The sequence below is a fragment of the Macaca mulatta genome, chromosome 1 (genome assembly GCF_049350105.2).
Source record: "Macaca mulatta isolate MMU2019108-1 chromosome 1, T2T-MMU8v2.0, whole genome shotgun sequence".
NCBI classification, from domain to species: domain Eukaryota; kingdom Metazoa; phylum Chordata; class Mammalia; order Primates; family Cercopithecidae; genus Macaca; species Macaca mulatta.
The window spans coordinates 234251903-234272432 of NC_133406.1; the positions used below are offsets into that span (position 1 = coordinate 234251903).

The following is a 20530-nucleotide window of genomic DNA, read 5'->3' on the forward strand; positions in this document are numbered from 1 at the left end:
AGAGTGATCGTGTGGATTCAGGGAGCATTCACAGTGGAACCTGGCACCCAGAGAGCACTCTTAAAGTACTTCACATTAGCCAGGTGCGGTGGCTCACGCCTGTAATCCCAACACTTTGGGAGGCCGAGGCGGGCGGATCACGAGGTCACGAGATTGAGGCCATCCTGGCTAACACAGTGAAACCCCATCTCTACTAAAAGATATAAAAAACTAGCCGGGCGAGGTGGCAGGTGCCTGTGGTCCCAGCTATTCGGGAGGCTGAGGCAGGAGAATGGCGTAAACTCAGGAGGCGGAGCTTGCAGTGAGGTGAGATCCGGCCGCTGTACTCCAGCCTGGGCGACAGAGCGAGACTCTGTCTCAAAAAAAAAAAAATACAAAAAATTGGGGGACACGGTGGCTCACGCCTGTAATCCTAGCACTTTGGGAGGCCGAGGCAGGCGAATCATGAGGTCAGGAGATCGAGATTATCCTAGCTAACACAGTGAAACCCCGTCTCCACTAAAAGTACAACAAATTAGCTGGGCGTGGTGGCTCATGCCTGTAGTCCCAGCTACTTGGGAGGCTGAGGCAGGAGAATGGCGTGAACCCAAAGGGGCAGAGCTTGCAGTGAGCCGAGATTGTGCTACTGCACTCCAGCCTGGGCAACAGTGCAAGACTCCGTATTTAAAAAAAAAAAAAATTAGCCAGGCGTGGTGGCACGTACCTGTAGTCCCAGCTACTCGGGAGGTTGAGGCAGGAGGATCGCTCGAACCCTGGAGGCAGAGGTTGCAGTGATCCGAGATCACGACACCGCACTCCAGCCTGGGCGACAGAGCGAAATGCCGACTCCAAAAAAAAAAAAAGTACTTCACATTACTGTCGTCAAAAGTAGATTTCCACCACCAGCGTATTTGCAACTTGAAATCCAGGCTGCTAATAATTGTTTTGGGAGGAAAGCATGATAGTGTTAGGATTCAGGATGATGAAAAAGCAAAACTAGTGGCAGGTGGCACTTCTGAAATGCTTACTCTGTGCAGTACTCTGTTCTAAGCCTGTGTAACTCCACTACTTACCATGGTCCTGTTATTATCCCCGTTTTACAGATGGTAAAACCAAGGCCAGGGACTGGGAGTCAGCTTTCCCAAAATGGTGCAGTCAAAGTTGAGGCTAGGACTGAAGCTGCAGGACGCCCGACTCTGAGCCCGGGTCTGCCGTGCCACACAGCCTGTCCGGTTTTGAGTGCTTGCTCCATGCCAGGCACTCTGCCAAGCATTTAGGGGCTCAGTGACTTCGTGGCCACCCTGTGAGAGAAAGGCTAAGACATGCTTCATTTATAGCTTTGAGCATTGGGAGCTGTCAGGTGGAAGCACTTGCCCAGGCTGGAGTGCAGTGGCACAATCTCAGCTCACTGCAACCTCCGCCTCTCGGGTTTAAGTGATTCTTGTGCCTCAGCCTCCCGAGTAGCTGGAACTACAGGCATGCACCACCATCCCTGGCTAATTTTTTTATTTTTAGTAGAGACAGGGTTTTGCCATGTTGGCCAGGCTGGTCTCAAACTCCTGACCTCAAGTGATCAACCCACCTTGGCCTCCCGGAGGGTTGGGATTACTGGCATGAGCCACTGCACCCGGCCTAAAGAATTTTTTATTTTATTTTTATTTATTTTTTATTTATTAATTTGTTTTTGAGACAGAGTCTTTCTCTGTTGCCCAGGCTGGAGTGCAGTGGCGCGATCTCCGCTCAGTGAGCGGAGATCGCGCCACTGCAACCTCCACCTCCCAGGTTCAAGTGATTCTCCTGCCTCAACCTCCTGAGTAGCTGGGATTACAGGCACCCGCCACCATGCCCAGCTAATTTTGTATTTTTAGTAGAGACCGGGTTTCACCATGTTGGTCAGGCTGGTCTTGACCTCCTGACCTCGTGATCTGCCCACGTCGGCCTCCCAGAGAGCTGGGATTACAGGCGTGAGCCACTGCACCTGGCTGTTTTTATTCTTTAAAGATACTTTTGGGTAGGCACTTTGGCAGACCTATCTTTAGATAGCTGGTTAATCTAGTTGTAAAAATTAAGTGGTTTTTCAAAGTAGCAATGAATAGAGTGAGATGCAAATTCATTTTCCAGGTCCCTTTCAATGCAGTCGCGCTCCGAATTACCCACTCTGATGTCGCCCCTACCCATATACTATATGCTGTGAACGCCAGCTGGGTTGGTCTTTGCAAGATCCAGGATGACGTCAGAGGATACACGAATGGGCCCATCCTGCTTGCCCAGACTCCAATCTGTGACTGCTTGGGCTTTGGTGAGTCTGAGAGTAAAACATATCCATAAACCTACTGAAGAGGATCTACTGCTTTAACTGTAGATGACTGGTCTTGACCTTGTAGCTGTGTCTAAGCTACAGAGGTCAGAGAACCCCCACTCATCTATATAGCATGCCTTAGGGGCTGGAGGCCAGGAAGGAAGCAGCTATTTCTCTGCTTCGTCTACCAGCTCCTATAAATGTAGACTTCCCAAGGGCCTGGGCTTGGCCCTCTTCTTGCTCGACACTTCTCCCCTGTCTCAGTCACTGCTGGGTTCTAAATCCATCTTTAGGCGTTCCCTTTCTGCAGTGTCCTCCAACACAGCTGTTCATCTGCGTTCCAAACCCACCTTGCCAGTGTACATCTCCACTTGAGTGTCTGACTCGCATGTAGACCTGGGACCCTCAGGACCCTCCTGCCCGCACCCTCTCCTCCTTGCCCCAGGCTTGTGCTTGGTCCATTGGAAGATTCACTCTGACATCCAGGTCAGACCCTGGCCCCTCCTTGGCATCCCCTAGCCTTCGTTTGCTACTTTCAGCCCACTAGACGGTCTGTTGGCTTCTGTCTTCAAAATATGTCAGCTTTCTCCACCTCTTCTCAGCATGTTAGTCAGCCACCGCCATCTGCTGAAAAGTTTCTTAACTGAACTCTCCACTTCCTCTCTTAAAATTTATCCCCATAGCCAGGAATGACCTGAACCCAGGCGCAGTTGTGCCACAGCCTGGCACTTCCCATCACTCAGATCCAAGGTCTGGACCAGGGCTCGAAGTGCCCAGCGGGATTGGGTCCCCACCTCCTTGACCTGCCTTGGTTTCTTGAGGTCAATAAACATGGAGTTTTGGAAGGGTGCTGGAGCTAAGTAATCCCAAATTAGCGAAGTCCTTAAATGCACATTTCAGATTTGGACAACACTGTATTTCTCAAAAGCATTTTCACAGAAATTGTGTCATTTAGTACAGACCATAAAGGAGGAACAGTGATGGGGAAAGATCAGGTTGTCTTCTGTACGTTCCTTAGTGGTGGATTTTCCCCCGGCCTGTACTCACCAACAATCTAGGACTTTTGTTTGTTTGTTTAAGATGGAGTCTTGCTCTGTTGCCCACGCTGGAGTGCAATGGTGTGATCTCCGCTCACTGCAACCTCCGTCTCCCAGGTTCAAATGATTCTTCTGTCTCAGCCTCCTGAGTAGCTTGGATTACAGACATGCGCCACCCCGCCCAGCTAATTTTGTATTTTTAGTAGAGATGGGATTTCACCATGTTGGTCAGCCTGGTCTTGAGCTCCTGACCTTGTGATCCGCCCACCTTGGCCTCCCAAAGTGCTGGGATTACAGACGTGAGCCACTGCGCACAGGCTGTTTTTTGTTTTTTGTTTGTTTGTTTGTTTTTTGTTTTTTGTTTTTTGTTTTTTTTTTGAGACGGAGTCTCGCTCTGTCGCCCAGGCTGGAGTGCAGTGGCCGGATCTCAGCTCACTGCAAGCTCCGCCTCCCGGGTTCACGCCATTCTCCTGCCTCAGCCTCCCGAGTAGCTGGGATTACAGGCGCCCGCCACCTCGCCCGGCTAGTTTTTTGTATTTTGTAGTAGAGACGGGGTTTCACCATGTTAGCCAGGATGGTCTGGATCTCCTGACCTCGTGATCCGCCCGTCTCGGCCTCCCAAAGTGCTGGGATTACAGGCTTGAGCCACCGTGCCTGGCCGTTTGTTTGTTTTTTTGAGACAAAGTCTCTCTCTATTTGGACTCACTGCAACCTCTGCCTCCTGGGTTCAAGTGATTCTTGTGTCTCAGACTCCTGAGTAGCTGGGAATTACAGGCGCGTGCCACCATGCCCAGCTGATATTTGAAATGTTAGTAGAGACAGGGTTTCACCATGTTGGCCAGGCTGGTCGCAAACTCCTGACCTCATTCGATCCACCGGCCTCAGCCTCCACAGTGCTGGGATTACAGGCGTAGCCACCGCAGCTGGCCCAATCTAGGACTTTTGCATGTAGACCGTTTTGGTTCCTCGTGGCTGAGCACAGGGAAGGTACAAACTGTCCCAATTTTCAAGGACTCTGTCTCTTGACTCTTTGTATTTTCTTTTTTCTTTTTTTGTTTTTTTTTGAGACAGAATCTCGCTCTGTCACCCAGGCTGGAGTTCAGTGGCGCCATCTCGGCTCACTGCAAGCTCCGCCTCCTGTGTTCAAGCTATTCTTCTGTCTCAACCTCCCGAGTATCTGGGACTATAGGAGCCCGCCACCACGCCTGGCTAATTTTTTGTATTTTTAGTAGAGATGGGGTTTCACCGTCTTGCCCACGCTGGTCTCGAACTCCTGATCTCAGGCAGTCCACCCTCCTCGGCCTCCCAGAGTGCTGTGATTACAGGCGTGAGCTACTACACCCGGCCAGCTCTTTGTATTTTCAAAACAAAACAGAGTTGAAATCAAGACTTATGTTCAAAACCATTCTGCAGTTTCTAAAGGTGGAGAGGTTTGATGTTTTCCAAAAGGGTGATTTTTGTGTTGTGCGCATGTCTTGAAGGCATCTGTAGAGGCATTGACATGGAGAAGCGGCTGTACCACATCCTCACCCCTGTGCCCCCGGAAGAGCTAAGGACCGTGAATTGTCTGCTCGTTGGAGCTATTGCCATTCCACATTGTGTCCTTAAGTGCCAGGTGAGCCTTACCCCAGGCACGGCCCTGGAAGGAGCCTACTCAGGTCCACAGGAAGTGAGGAGCTGAAGTAGGGTCAGGGGTCATGGGCATGGGTGATCTGGGAAACCTATACTTTGTTGTAGGTCCTGAGTGAGCCAAGACGGTGTCAGGGCTGCCTCCAGGGCCTGAGACCACGAATCACTGTCACTCATGGTGTCAGTGTCGCGATCTGGGCTCACTGCAACCTGTGGTGGAGCCTTTACATAGGAGTAGGTTGTGTTAGAGCAAGCAGGGGCCCTCTCAGGTTTGCCCTCCTGAGGACAGTCTTCAGAGGCATCACGGGACCAGGCCAGAGCTTCTGTGTGCCCCAGAGCCAGCCACAGGGGCTGCGAGTGGGCTCTGGGTACAGGGCATGTTCCCACCATTCTCATCCTCCCGTGTCCCTCTTTTGAAAGGGACGTGCACTGCACCCCCACTCAGCCTCACGCTGTTTGCTGTGTTGATGGAATGGGACAGAAGGGAGGGCCTGGCACGTTTGTTACCGAGCCAGTTGATTAAAGGGGGCTCTGAAGGAAGGGATCAAATGCCTTAAAAGTGAAAAGTCCCCACCCAGACTGTCAGGACACTACCTTCAGGTGGGAGAGAGCGCTATAAACCCCTCTGGCCTGGACCTGGAGTGTTTCCATGAATTCTCTTTGTGTTTCCATTTCAGCGTGGGATCGAAGGGACCGTACCTTACGTCACAACGGATTACAATTTTAAAATTCCTGGAGCATCAGAGAAAATTGGAGCAAGAGAACCTGAGGAGGCACATAAAGAGAAACCATACCGAAGACCTAAGTTCTGTCGAAAAATGAAGTGATGCTCGCATTTTTAACAAGGGAAGAAACTTTCCTACCTGAAAGCTTTGTCTCAAGCCTGACCACGAGAGACATGATGGAGTTTCATGGCCGTGAATGGTGCCCTTATCAGCAACACTGTTTTCTGTGTAATTCGTGAATGTCGTATAGTAGTCTTAAGTTTCTCTTTTAAAGCTGCATGAGCTAGAATTTGCTCTAGTCTTCTGTGTGGTACTCATACTTGCTGTCTGGTGTGCTTTCCAGAGGGAGTAAAACAGCAGAGAACAGTTTGTGTGCCATTAAAACAGAGATTCCTCAGAAAGTTCTTCAAGGACCTGGCTATTAGAATCAGGATAAAAATACGGAAACTGGGGCCATTACAATGTACTGAGAAGGAAGGAAGAAGGCCAACCTGCAGGATCTCAAGCATAATGAATACAAGGGCTCACCACAGCGTTGCCTGAGCCATGTGCAGACCTGGGGGCCAGCGACGGTCTGCTTCCTTGGAACCAGTGTGGATGGTTATAGCCCATCCATTTGGTGCAGTTGTACTTGGTCTGTTACATTCAATCAAGGTTTAATAGATAGGGCCGGGCGTGGTGGCTCACGCACACCTGTAATCCTAGCACTTTGGGAGGCTGAGGCTGGAGGATTGCTTGAGCCTCTGAGTTCCAGGCTGGAGTACACAAACTACTCCAGCCTGAGCGACAGAGTAAGACCTTATCTTTTTTAAAAAAGAAAATAAAAACTTAAATGGGTTCGATAGATATAAATTTGGACCCAACAGCCCTTCTTTTTTTTTAATCCTGAGGTTTTATGCCGAGGAAATTGCTTTCAAATCTGGAAAACCTCGGGGCCAGGCACGGTGGCTCACGCCTGTAATCCCAGCACTTTGGGAGGCCAAGGCAGGAGGATCACAGGGTCAGGAGATCAAGACCATCCTGGCTAACACGGTGAAACCCCGTCTCTACTAAAAATACAAAAAACTAGCCGGGCGTGGTGGCGGGCACCTGTAGTCCCAGCTACTCGGGAGGCTGAGGCAGGAGAATGGCGTGAGCCCGGGAGGCAGAGCTTGCAGTGAGCCGAGATCGTGCTACCACACTCCAGCCTGGGAGACAGAGCGAGACTCCTTCTCAAAAAAAAAAAAAAAAAAAAAATCTGGAAAACCTCTTCTGGGGGCTCTTAAAAAGATTTGTCCAAATTGACTTCTGGTCTGAGGCCAGAGACAACCACAGGGCAGAGCTGGAGACTGGGCTGTTTGGAAGGAAGAAGGACTGGCAGACCAGCTCTTGGGAAAGCTCCATTTTTGCCTGTGGGAGGCTGGACCTGAACTTGCACCTATGAACAACCCTGCCCTTTAGAGCTTTTTCCTGGGGGTGCTGGAGGCTGGTGACCGGACTGCCATTCTTCATGTCCTCCCTGGTGCTTCCGACCCTTTGTCCTCTAGGTTGGAAGTGGATTGTGTAAACATGTGATGGGACCAGGTCACATCATTTTCTGCATTTAAGACAACAGGATACTTACTGGGGCTGAGGTTCCAATTGGTATTACGACCACCGCCATCTTCCCAGCATGATCACATTGTAAGACTATTAGGATGTGTGGGTTTTAACACTTAACATTTATATACAATTAAACTGTTGGTTATCATTGTCTTTAGTATTTTATGGTGGCCCCTCAGCACCTCTTAGACCCAACAGCAAATGACTTAAAATAAGCCCAGGAAACTTTGCTATGGTGATTGGTTTTGATGCCTTTGAGACAATTGAGTCTGGCTTCTTAGTTGCCCCTTATTTATGTTGAAATCTGGCTCATTCGTATCATGTTTTACTGTGCTGGCCTTGTAAAGAATTTTAAGACAATGCACCACCATCAACATTTTGTCTTTCTCCACTTGTATCTTTACAGTTATACTCACTGGAGGTCATTGCAGCAAGGCTCTGGAAGAATGAAACTGGTGCCCTGTAATTATATTTGCCTCCAATCTAGGTTTGCCTTCAGGCTTTAAATACAGCCTGCATGGTGGTCAAAATCGTTGCCTCTAGAGGGAGCTATGAGCTGTTGGTCAGGTAGCCTTACTGGGGCTAGAGTTGACCCAGGAAGCTGTACAGGGTTTAGGGAAGGAGGTTCGGAGACCGGGAGCCTAGGCCGCGGTGAACTTTAGCTTGTGCCGGTCAGACCTGCAGCAGCACCATTCCCCGGGATGACGATTCATTCCATTATTGACGGCAGTGGCTTTTCTTTCCCTTTCCTTTTTTTTTTTTTTTTTGAGACAGAGTTTCGCTCTTGTTGCCCAGGCTGGAGTGCAGTGGCGCAATCTGGGCTCACTGCAACCTCCGCCTCCCAGTTCAAGCGATTCTCCTGCCTCAGCCTCACGAGTAGCTGGGATTACAGGCATGCGCCACCACCCCGGCTAATTTTCTATTTTTAGTAGAGAAAGGGTTTTACCCTGCTGGCCAGGTTGATCTAGAGCTCCTGACCCCAGGTGATTCACCCATCTTGGCCTCCCAAAAGTATTGGGATTACAGGCGTGAGCCACTGCGCCCGGCCACTGGCAGTGGCATTAAGGGCATTTAGGGGAAAGACAGGATTGGACTTTTTGTCATTTCCACAGTCCATTATGGGTCAGATTGGGTAATAAGGAGTTCTCCATTGGAGCTGGTCTTTTTTTTTTGAGACAGAGTCTTGCTCCATCTCCCAGGCTGGGGTGCAGTGACGCGATCTTGGCTCACTACAGCCTATTGCCTCAACCTCCTAAGTAGCTGGGATTACAGGTATGCACCACCACGCCCAGCAAATTTTTGTATTTTTAGTAGAGATGGGGTTTCACCATGTTGGTCAGGCTTGTCTCGAACTCCTGACCTTGTGATCCACCCGCCTCGGCCTCCCAAACTGCTGGGATTACAGGCGTGGGCCACCATGCCCGGCCTGAAACTATTCTTTACAAAAACTCTTTAGTTTTTGGTTTTGGTTTTTTTTTTTTTTTTTGCAACGGACTCTCACTCTGTCGCCAGGCTGGAATGCAGTGGCCTGATCTCAGGTCACTGCAACCTGTGCCTCCCGGGTTCAAGGGATTCTCTGCCTCAGCCTCCCACGTGGCTGGGATTACAGGCACCTGCCACCACACCGGGCTAATTTTTGTATTTTTAGTAGAGACGGCGTTTCACCTTGCTGGTCAGGCTGGTCTTGAACTCCCAACCTCAGGGGATCCGCTTGCCTCAGCCTCCCAAAGTGTTGGGATTACAGGCATGAGCCACTGCGCCTGAGCCTCTTAGTAATTTTTGTATGTAATTTTCAAAGTATCCCAAGTAGCTGGGGATACTTTTGGGATTACAGGTGCCCGCCACTACACTGGCTAATTTTTTTTTTTGAGACGGAGTCTCACTTTGTTGACCAGGCTGGAGTGCAGTGGCACGATCTCGGCTCACTGCAGGCTCCGCCCCACCGGGTTCACACCGTTCTCCTGCCTCAGCCTCCCAAGTAGCTGGGACTACAGGCACCTGCCACCTCGCCCGGCTAATTTTTTCTATTTTCAGTTGAGACAAGGTGGGCGGATCACAAGGTCAGGAGATCAAGACCATCCTGGCTAACATGGTGAAATCCCATCTCTACTAAAAATACAAAAAATTAGCCAGGCGTGGTGGTGGGCACCTGTAGTCCCAGCTACTCAGGAGGCTGAGGCAGGAGAATGCCGTGAACCCAGAAGGTGGAGTTGGCAATGAGCCAAGATCACGCTACTGCACTCCAGCCTGGGTGACAGAGCAAGACTCCATCTCAAAAAAAATTAAAAAGAGGCCGGGCGCGGTGGCTCACGCCTGTAATACCTGCACTTTGGGAGGCCAAGGCGGGTGGATCACGAGGTCAGGAGATCGAGACCATCCTGGCTAACACAGTGAAACCCCGTCTCTACTAAAAATACAAAAATTAGCCGGGCGTGGTGGCAGCGCCTGTAGTCCCAGCTACTTGGGAGGCTGAGGCAGGAGAATGGCGTGAGCCTGGGAGGCGGAGCTTGCAGTGAGCCCAGATTGTGCCACTGAACTCCAGCCTGGGCGCAGAGTGAGACTCTGTCTCAAAAAAAGAAAAAAGAAAATCTGGAAAACCTCTTCTGGGGGCTCTTAAGTAGATTTGTCCAAATTGACTTCTGGTCTGAGGCCGGAGACAACCACAGGGCACAACTGGAGACTGGGCTGTTTGGAAGGAAGAAGGACTGGCAGACCAGCTCTTGGGAAAGCTCCATTTTTGCCTGTGGGAGGCTGGACCTGAACTTGCACCTATGAACAACCCTGTCATTTAGAGCTTTTTCGTTGGGGGTTTTCCTCGTGTTAGCCAGGATGGTCTCGATCTCCTGACCTCATGATCCACCTGCCTCGGCCTCCCAAAGTGCTGGGGTCATAGGCATGAGCCACCGTGCCCAGCCAATTTTTTTGTATTTTTAGTGGAGATGTGGTTTTACTATGTTGGCCAGGCTGGTCTTGAGCTCCTGACCTTGTGATCCGTCCACCTCGGCCTCCCAAAGTGCTGGGATTACAGGCATGAGCCACCGTGCCTGGCCTAGGTCATTTGTTTTTAGATTTGGATGACAAGATCGTGGATAAGACAGCAGGCTTTGATTATAGAGTGCTGAGTTCAAATCCTGGCTCTGCCACTTGTCAGTGGTGTAACTTGGAGGAAGATACTTAGCCTGAGCCTGTTTTGTGTTTGAAGATGGGGTAATTGTCCTTCCCTCAGTGTTCCTTGGTGAGGAGTAAGTGAAGTCATGTCTATAAGAGATTTAGCACAGTCTCCGGCATGTAGAAAACGGTCAGTAACTCCTGGTGTGTGACTAGCCTCTGATTAGATGGTAAACTCAGGAGGCTGGCACCAGGACGGTGTTCCTCACGGTCATGCTGGAGGGACACGGAAACTAACTGAGTTCGTAGCTACTTACTCATCTTTCCTCCGGCAGATTTACCTTAAAATTGTTGCTGCCAAGCTTCCTGTGGTCAGAGCCCTTGAGGAAGCAAGCTCCGTGGCCACCATAGATAACCCATTCCTGAAAGTTTTTCATAAACCCCCATTTGTTGCTTTTAAAATTTTATAAGCAGCTTACACATGTAGAAAGTGATCCTCCAGTCCACCATCACATAGGTAATCACTGACCTGTGAGGTGTCTCAGCTGGGGCTTGGCTGTGTGTGTGTGTGTATTTTACAAAATATGTATGGTTTCTGTTCAGCTCTTTTCAGTTAACAGATGAACTTTTGTATCATTAAATATTTTGAGAACATGAATTTAATTGTTGTATAATTTTTTGTAGATAGGTCATTTTATTCCAGGCAATCACTTTTCAATGCTTAGAAGAAACCATAGTGGGCCGGGCGCGGTGGCTCACGCCTGTAATCCCAGCACTTTGGGAGGCCGAGGCGGGCGGATCACGAGGTTAGGAGATCGAGACCATCCTGGCTAACACGGTGAAACCCTGTCTCTACTAAAAATACAAAATTTAGCTGGGCGTGGTGGCGGGCACCTGTGGTCCCAGCTACTCGGGAGGCTGAGGCAGGAGAATGGCGTGAACCCGGGAGGCGGAGCTTGCAGTGAGCCAAGATTGCGCCACTGCACTCCAGCCTGGGCGACAGAGCAAGACTCCTTCTCAAAAAAAAAAAAAAAAAAAAAAAGTGAAATGAGTCATGCCTGTAATGCCAGCACCTTGGAAGGCTGAGGCAGGAGGATCACTTGAGGCCAAAAGTTTGATATCAGCCTGGTCAACATAGTGAGACACCATCTACTTAAAAGAAAAAAACAAAACAAAACCTGAAACAAACCCCTACCTAGTGCTGCGCTGATAAAACTGCCTCTTGGCAGCAAGGACTCAGCCCTTGTCTTCCCGCACCTCATAGGGTTGGGCCTAGCAGAGAGACGGAGATTTGGCTGACAAGCCCAGCCTAAACAGTGGCTAAAATAAATACGGGGGCCATCTGCACAGTAAGGGGGGAAGACCACGTGATGTTCAGGGCCTCTTCAGAAAGACCTTGCTAAGTTAAGTATTCCCAAGGCTTTGCCAGGAAGAGCGGACTGTGGGTGGAAACCCCCCAAGTCAGGGGGCAGCAGGTCCAGTCTGCAGTGCCAGGAGCTGAGCAAGCAAAGTCTTGCGAATCAGCAGAGCTGAGCTGGGCAGACATGTGCTGGGCTGGGAAGCCAAGGGTAGCTATGGTAACTGGCCCTAAGGCGGCTGTGGTGCTCTGCAGACTGGCTTGGGTTTTTCTAATGTTTTGAGGCTCACTTGATCTCCTGCTGTGACCAGCCCCTCTCTGCCTGGCAGGGGAAAGCCACCGAACTCTCAGGCCTTCCTGGTAGCCGAGGAGCCCAGTGGAGGGGCTGCTGCTGGCTGCTGGGATTGCAGAGGCTGGGGTCTCTGTGGCATTGCTTTCCTGGAAAGGAGGGACGGCACCTCCGGGGCAGCCAGCATGTGGGAGCCCATTCCAGGGCATGAATGGGCACTCAGGAATGGAAAATCCAAGAGGGAACAAACCACCGACAAAGAAATGCAGTGTGAGCGGCAGCTGCGAAGTCTGTGCCTTCAAATATACAGCGCCCAGGGGACCCATGGTAGAGGGGGAGCAAACTGGCAGGGCTGAGAGCGCCTTGGTTTTCTGTGCAGACAGGTCCAGCTGCAGAAATTAAGACTGGGGCTGAGTCGGGGAGAAGCATTCCACGTTGAGACGGCAACTGGGCAAAGCAGGACGGAGACCTGTGTGTCTGACTGGAGAGGCCTGCGGCATTGGCATGTGGCTGGAAGTCCAGGCAGGGTGCCACCACCACAGAGGTCAAGCATGAATTCAGTCCTGACAAAACATGGGTCTCCACCTCCAAGCTGGCTCAAACTTTGTTCGGGAACCGGTGAGTATGTTTTCTGTCTCTTTTGTCTAGAAAGGAGGTTTGAAGACACAGAGTGAAAGGAGGAACTTTGCAGGTCTTGGAGGGCTCCAAGGACTCGCACTCACTGAACTAGTCCAGACCGTCTAAGAGCCACTTGCGGGCTGGATCCATTTTGTCTCATTCATCCATTAATCAGTGAGTGAAGCCCTCCCAGCCCTGCAGTTTTAGCCATCAGCTCTGATTTGAGGGCAGAGGAGGGGGCTTTGCTGCTCAGCCATCCAGCTCCTGAAAGAAGAAAGACGAGACTCCACGCCGAAGGGTGGCTCTGGTGGCAGGATGGTTTTGCTGCTGTGACTCTCGTGTTAGAGGAAGGTTACCTGTTTCCCCCTCTGTGACATAGAAAGTGGGGTAAGAAAGATGGCCCAAGACCCTTCAAACTGTCCCATTTTGTGCATCCAAGTTGCATGCCCCCGGCGAGGATGATCTGGAACCATTCCCAACCTTGTCTTTGTAGCTTTCGGGAAGGGCCAGGAAATTCCTCCTGCACATCCATATTTTCAAGTTTACTTTTAATATCTGCCGTGACGCATTTTGGGAGTCGGGGGTCAGGAATAGTGTTCATGAAATCCAGTAACATTCTCCCACCGGACTTGGAGCCTGGTCTGGGAAACATCCCAGCCCCAGCAGGATAGCCTGGCCTGGCCTGGCCTTGGGGCATTTGGGCCACAGACCCCTCTGGTTGTGCTCAGATCTGAGCCCGTTCCAACCTTTATCTCTGTCTCCCCGATGGCTGGCCCAAAAGATTTATGAAGCTGACAGCGGGTCATGGAGAATTCCTCCCAAGGCCACGCAGGCCCCTCAGCCCAGGGCCATCCCCTCCCCAGCAAGGAATCTGAGCTGCTGACTTTTTCTTCCTTTGCTCACCCCCACAAGCTCATCCCCTGCTAGTATTCAGGGAATATAGAGTTGTGTGAACCACAGTGGCAGTGACAGCATGTGATATGTGAGCCCCCAGCACTCACATAGTAACATGGCCGTGTAATTCTTATTTCCTAAAGGGAGATTGTGTCCAGGTGTGGGTGACACTGGGGGTTACAGACCTTTAGGAGTGTCCGCTGTATCATACCTACCCCATGAACAGCAGAGAATGGTCACCTATTCTCAGCATATGCTTGATTGTATCTTTAAGCCCTTTAAATATAAATACACATGTGCACTTTGCTTTTTTTGAGACGGAGTCTCACTCTGTCGCCCAGGCTGGAGTGCAGTGGAACAATCTCTGCTCACTACAACCTCCACCTCCTGGGTTCAAACGATTCTCCTGCCTCAGCTCCCAAGTAGCTGGGACTACAGGCACGTACCATCATGCTCAGCTAATTTTTTGTATTTTTAGTAGAGACGGGGTTTCACCATGTTAGCCAGGATGGTCTCAAACTCCTGACTTCATGATCCATCCACCTCAGCCTCCCAAAGTACTGGGATTACAGGCGTGAGCCACCGTGCCCGGCCTTTCTTTTTTTGAGATGGACTTTTGTTCTTGTTGCCCAGGCTGGAGTGCAATGGCACGGTCTCGGCTCACTGGAACCTCCACCTCCTAGGTTCAAGCGATTCTCCTGCCTCAGCCTCTCTAGTAGCTGGGATTACAGGCGCCTGCCACCATAGCCAGCTAATTTTTTTTTTTTTTTTTTTTTTTTTTTTTTGGTATTTTTAGTGGAGACGGAGTTTCACCATGTTGGCCAGGCTGGTTTCAAACTCCTGACCTCAAGTGATCCACCTGCCTCAGCTTCCCAGAGTGCTGAGATTACAGGTGTGAGTCACCTTGCCTACCCACATGTGCACTTTTGTTCTGCTTATAAAAGTAATACATTTGTGGCTGGGAAAGGTGGCTCACACCTGTAATCCCAGCACTCTGGGAAGCTGAGGCGGATGGATCACTTGAGGTTAGGAGTTTGAGGACAGCCTGGCCAACATGGTGAAACCCCATCTCTACTAAAAATACAAAAATTTAAACATAAATAAATAAAAATACAAAATTAGCCAGGTGTGGTGGCAGGGCGCCTATAATCCCAATTACTCGGGAGTCTCAAACAGAAGAATTGCTTGAACCTGGGAGGCAGGGGTGGCAGTGAACAAGATCGTGCCACTGCACTCCAGCCTGGGCAACAGAGTGAGACTCTATCTCAAAAAAAAAAAAAAAATATATATATATATATATATATGCCAGTACAAAAAACTTGCCAACACATAAAAACATTCCTCATCTTTTATTTTATTTTTTTCTTTTTTTGAGACAGAGTCTTACTCTGTTGCCCAGGCGTGAGTGCAGTGGTGCAGTCTTGGCTCACTGCAACCCCCACCTCCTGGGTTCAAGCCATTCTCCTGCCTCAGCCTCCCCAGTAGCTGGGATTACAGATGCCCACCACCACGCCTGGCTAATTTTTGTATTTTTAGTAGAGATGGGGTTTCACCATGTTGGCCAGGCTGATCTGGAACTCCTGACCTCAGGTGATCCGCCCGCCTCGGCCTCCCAAAGTGCTGGGATTGCAGGCGTGAGTCACTGCGCCTGGCCTCCTCATCCTTTTTAATGGCTTCACGATATATATGGATATGCCTGAACTTTTAAACTATGCCTCTAATAGTGAACTTTTGGGTTGTTTCCAATTTTTCACTTTTTTTTTTTTCTTTTTATACAAGGTCTTGCTATATTGCTTAGGCTGGTCTCTGAAAGTCCTGGGCTTGAGCAATCCTCCTGCCTCAGCCTCCTGAGTAGCTGGATGTGTGCCACGAAGCCCAGCCCAGTTTTTCATTCTTGCAAATGGTGCCATAGTGGACATTCTTGTGTCTGTGTCTCTGTGCACTTGTGAAAGAGCATCTGTAGAGGGAATTCCTAGGACAGTGGAATTGCTGTGTGGAAGGCTGTGAGCAATTACATTCTGACATTTCCAGATTGTCATCCAGACAGCCACTTATTCTCCCCCCAGCAAAGTAAGTGGTCACTGTCCTATGTGGGAATGTCCCTGAGATATGAGGGGCGTGGTAGACAGGTGTCCCCTTACATAGTCACCAGGCATTTCCCTCTTGTCCACTTGCATTGCTGAAATGCCATGGCTCTTGGCAGAGGAGCAGGGGCAGCGGTAGGGGACTCTGATGTCACGCCTCCAGAACTTCCGAGGGTGGTGTCCAGAGGGCACACTACATTAAATTTGCTTATCTTTCTGGTTAGATTTCCTACTTCTTTTTTTTTTTTGAGACAGAGTCTCGCTCTGCCGCCCAGGGTGGAGTGCAGTGGCGTGATCTTGGCTCACTGCAAGCTCCGCCTCCCGGGTTCACGCCATTCTCCTGCCTCAGCCTCCCGAGTAGCTGGGACTACAGGCGCCCGCCACCTCACCCGGCTAGTTTTTTTGTATTTTTTTAGTAGAGACGGGGTTTTTCACTGTGTCAGCCAGGATGGTCTCGATCTCCTGACCTCGTGATCCGCCCGTCTCGGCCTCCCAAAGTGCTGGGATTACAGGCTTGAGCCACCGCGCCCGGCCGAGATTTCCTACTTCTAAAGACCTTCTTATATAGTCCTTTTTTAAAATTTAATTTTTTGCTGAGACAGGGTCTTGCTCTGTTGTCCAGGCTGGTTTCAACTCCTGGCCTCAAATGATTCTTCCACCTCAGCCTTCCCAAGCGCTGGGATTACAGGTGTCAACAACCATGTCCGACCTCATACTTTTTTTTTTTTTTTTGAGACAGTGTCTCACTCTGTTATCCAGGCTGGAGTGCAATGGCAAAATCTTGGCTCACTACAACCCCCACCTGCTGGGTTCAAGTGATTCTCCTGTCTCAGCCTCTCCAGTAGCTGGGACTACAGGTGCCCACCACCATGCCCAGCTAATTTTTGTATTTTTAATAGAGACGGGGTTTCACCATATTGGTCATGGCTGGTCTCAAACTCCACCCGCCTCTGCCTCCCAAAGTGCTGGGATTACAGGCGTGAGCCACTGCGCTGGGCCCTGGTTTGTTGTTTTTATGATTTAATACAAATGTTTTCAGGCTGGGCGGGGTGGCTCACGCCTGTAACCCCAGCACTTTGGGAGGCCGAGGTGGGCATATCACTTGAGGTCAGGAGTTCAAGACCAGCCTGGCCAACATGGTGAAACCCCATCTCTACTAAAAATACAAAAATTAGTCGACTATGGTGGCACATGCCTATAATCCCAGCTACTTAGGAGGCTGAGGCAGGAGAATCGCTTGAACCTTCTAGGTGGAGGTTGCAGCGAGCCCAGATCACGCCACCACACTCCAGCGTGGGCAATAGAGCGAGACTGCCTCAAAAAAAAAAATTATTTTTTCATCCAACTTTTTTGGTTGTCACAAATGGGAAGGTGGGTCTCATTTATTGACTCCATCACTGTAGGAAGCAGAGTCCCTACTGAAGGCTGTAAATGTTCAAAGCATTTAGCACATCGTCTATTTGTAGCTGTTGTTATATCCAAAATTCGGTATGATTTTCTTTCTTCCTTTTTTTTTTCTTTTTTTTAGAAGGAGTCTTGCTCTCTTGCTAGGCTGGAGTACAGTGGCACCATCTCGGCTCACTGCAACCTCCACCTCCCGGGTTCAAGCAGTTCCCTTGTCTCAGCCTCCTGAATAACTGGGATTAATGCTTTCCTAATTTTTGTATTTTTAGTAGAGTTGGGGTTTCACCATGTTGGCCAGGCTGGTCTTGAACTCCTGACCTAAAGTGATCTTCCTGCCTCAGCCTTTCCAAGTGCTGGGATTGCAAGCTTGAGCCACTGCACCCAGCCAGTTTTCTTTCTTTCTTTTTTTTTTTTTCCCCAAGATGGAGTCTTACTCTGTCACCCAGGCTGGAGTACAGTGGCGTGATCTCGGCTCACTGTAACCTCCACCTCCCGGGTTCAAGCAATTCTCCTGCCTCAGCCTCCCGAGTAGCTGGGATTACAGGCACCTGCCACTATGCCCAGCTCATTTTTGTATTTTTAGTAGAGACAAGGTTTCACCATGTTGGCCAGGCTGATCTCTAACTCCTGACCTCGTGATCTGCCTGCCTCAGCCTCCCAAAGTGCTGGGATTATAGGCATGAGCCACCATACCCAACCATTTTCTTTCTTTTCTTTCTTTCTTTTTCTTTTTCTTTTTTTTTTTTTTGAGACAGAGTCTTGTTCTATCGCTAAGGCTGGAGTGCAGTGGCGCCTCACAACTCACACAGCCTTGACCTTCTGGGCTCAAGTCATCTCCTCCGTAGTCTCCTGAGTAGCTGGGACCACAGGTGCATACCACCATGCCCAGCTAATTTTTAAACTTTTTTTAGAGACAGGGTCTCACTATGTTGCCCAGCCTGGTCTCAACCTCCCAGGCTCCAGAGACCCACCCCAGCCTCCTGAGTACCTGGGACCACAGGTGGGCCACCATGCCTGGCTAATTTTTAATTTTTTTGTAGAGACAAGGTCTTGGCCATGTTGTCCAGGCTGGTCTTGAACTCCAGGGTCAAGGAGTCCTCCTGCCTCAGCTTCCCAAAGTGCTGGGACGGTAGACTTGGGCCTCCATACCTGTCCCTGCTTTACGCTTCTCGAGATGTAAATGAACAGGATCCAGGCAGAACCCCTCCAGGCCCATATGGGAGGCTCTCAGGAAACAGCCTCCTCCGTAATGCCAAGATGGGTTGAGACCTCAGAGCTGCCCTGCACAGAAACTGCCTCTGGAGGTTGGGCCTGTGTCCTGGGCTTAGGGGGAAGGGCCCTTGGCTTGTGTGGGCCAACAGTCAGACAAGGCCCATCCGAGGCGGCCTGGCTCTCTGCTGGGCATGTCCACAGAGACAGTAGTGACAGTTTCCAACCAACAGGACCAGTGTTTCAACAATAGGGTAGATGGCTTGAAATCCTAGCTGTCCTGGAAGTCCAGCCTGTCTTTTCTGTGGTTGGGAGCCGGGCCCAGGAGCCTTTGTTCCTTGGACAGACTTGGCCCTCGAGAGGGCCCCAGTCTCTCAGTTTGTCTGGCCAGGTTTAAAAGTCTGCAGCGGCCAGCAGCCGGCAGCGAGGCTGGAATGTAGCTTTGCTGGCTTGGCCACAGACAGCCCTGAGGAACAGCCTTCATTTCTGCCTCTTCCCCTCACCTCGGGCTGAAAAATCCCCGGCAGGTGGCAGCTGCTGGGTCTTAGCCTGAGTCTCAGCTCCTCCAAGGGGACCAGCTTTGACCCCAGGCGGGGGCGTCCAAGCATGTGGGCTGCCTTCTGGGCACGGTCCTCCTTGGATGCCAGGGAGCTCTGCCACCTTGACACACAGGGTGAGGCGGAGCCCAGCTGGACCAAGCCTTGAGGTATTTGGAAGTCAGCCCTGGTGAGAGACGGTTGATTGCAAATTGATTCTAGTTCAAATCAACAAGCATTTCCCTGGCACCTGCTCTGGGCCAGGCTGGGCCTGGGCCCTGCATCCCCCATAGAGTCTGGATTCTAAGGGCTCCCAGGCTAGATGGAGCAAGGGGAGCTCTGCAGTAGGATCCAGGCATCGGTGGGAGGAACTACCAATTCCACCAGGAACAGTGGGTGGGCGGAGCCCCGGGGTCTAAGTGGCCGTGCTGGGGGCAGGCTTTTAATCAAGGCAGTGACATTTGCAGACTTACATTCTGTGCTTCTGCTGTGATTGTTGGCCATTGTCCCCGAGTTTGGAGGGCACTCTCCTGGATTAATTCATTCACCCCCCATGGCCACCCTGGGAGGCCTATGCTGTATAAATGAGGAAACTGAGGCCCAACTTGTTTGAGATGGTACAGCCAGCTGGAGCTGGGATTTGAACCTGGGGAGCCCGGCTGGTTCTGGAGGCTGGCTTGGAGGGGGTAAGAGTGAGACAGGGAGGGGCTGAGGCAGGGCGGTGGTGGCCTGAGGCTGTGCCAGTGCAGGGCAGGGCTGATGGCACTGAAAGACATCCTGGAGGCAGAGCTTAGAATGGCGTGGGAGCTGGTTTGTGGTCAGCCTGCCCCAGGCTGCAGTTGTCCCCAGGCTGCGGCTGGTGGTTGGGTGGGTGATGATGGTCTGGTCAGATGCTGGGCAGTGACTGCGCCTCCCACCCCGCTGGCGAGCCGGGTGGGCCTGAGGGCCCTACTCTCTGGCTTTGCTACCCCCCACACACTCAGGGTGGCCCGGGGAGGGACCCATGCCAGTGGGCTCGAAGGCCAGGGAGGTTTGTCCAGGCCTGAAGCCTCCCAGGGTCCAAGTCAGGGGGCACATCTGGGGCTGGGAGAAGCCCACCTGAGCTCACGTGGCCTCAGGGCTTGCGGCACTGAACGGCGCTGAGCAGGAAGGGTCACTCGTCCAGCTTGGGATAACCCCAGAGCATGTGGAGCTCGAATATCTCAGCTGTGAAGGAGTAGCCAGTGGTGTGGAGGGTGGTGGAGAGACCCTGAGGCAGCGCCCAGTCCCTTCTGGGCGACACGGGCAGGTCTCCAGGCACCCCGGGCTTCCGCTTCCTCCTCTGTAAAATAGGGTCACGGTGATCCAATCACAGGGCCACTGGGCAGATTAAAGGAGATGTCACCTTGAAGGCTGTTAATCCAGAGTCCTGGTATAATACATGGGGCACCAGCAGATGCTAGCGTCTCTGCTGTAAGGACAGCCAGGGAAAGGGGGCTGAGAGGGTCCCTGGCCCAGCAGGAGTCTGTTTCTGAGCACAGGGAAGAGAGCAGCACGGGCTCCCCGGCTTCCGAGGGCCTGGCCTCTCCCCTGTCCAGCCCTGGGCTTCCTGCCAGCAGAACCCTCTCCTGCTCCCTCTGTCCAGGCCATGGTGGCAGTCACACAGTCACTCTCTGGTGCTGGGGGCAGCCTGGCTTGGGGGAGCTGCAGTCGGGCAGCCTGCAGTGCTCACTCCAGGGCTGGAGGTGAAGCCACTGCATGGCTCTGCTGGCCCGGTCCTCACTCTGTGAGCCCTGTCGTGG

The 20530-nt window shown here is 51.2% G+C and overlaps 2 protein-coding genes across 20 annotated transcripts in view; both read left to right on the plus strand.

The window, feature by feature from the left end:
• Nucleotides 1-11016, plus strand: part of NOL9 (nucleolar protein 9) — a 34552-nt gene extending 23536 nt beyond the window's left edge. Inside the window, exons 10-14 of one of the 17 annotated variants that reach the window (XM_077977141.1) lie at nt 2101-2278; nt 4797-4930; nt 5622-6603; nt 8284-8585; nt 10075-11016. In XM_077977141.1, the coding sequence (XP_077833267.1) occupies nt 2101-2278; nt 4797-4930; nt 5622-5771 (462 nt within the window). In that variant the 3' untranslated portion in view covers nt 5772-6603; nt 8284-8585; nt 10075-11016. The other 16 variants (XM_077977132.1, XM_077977161.1, XM_077977172.1 and 13 more) reach the window with 16 other exon arrangements.
• A 765-nt stretch (nt 11017-11781) lies between these two features.
• Nucleotides 11782-20530, plus strand: part of PLEKHG5 (pleckstrin homology and RhoGEF domain containing G5) — a 54389-nt gene continuing 45640 nt past the window's right edge. Inside the window, exons 1-2 of one of the 3 annotated variants that reach the window (XM_077977049.1) lie at nt 11782-12274; nt 12384-12622. In XM_077977049.1, coding sequence (XP_077833175.1) covers nt 12216-12274; nt 12384-12622 — 298 coding nt within the window. In that variant the 5' untranslated portion in view covers nt 11782-12215. Of the gene's footprint in view, nt 12275-12383; nt 12623-20530 lie in introns of those variants that run through there. The other 2 variants (XM_077977054.1, XM_077977116.1) reach the window with 2 other exon arrangements.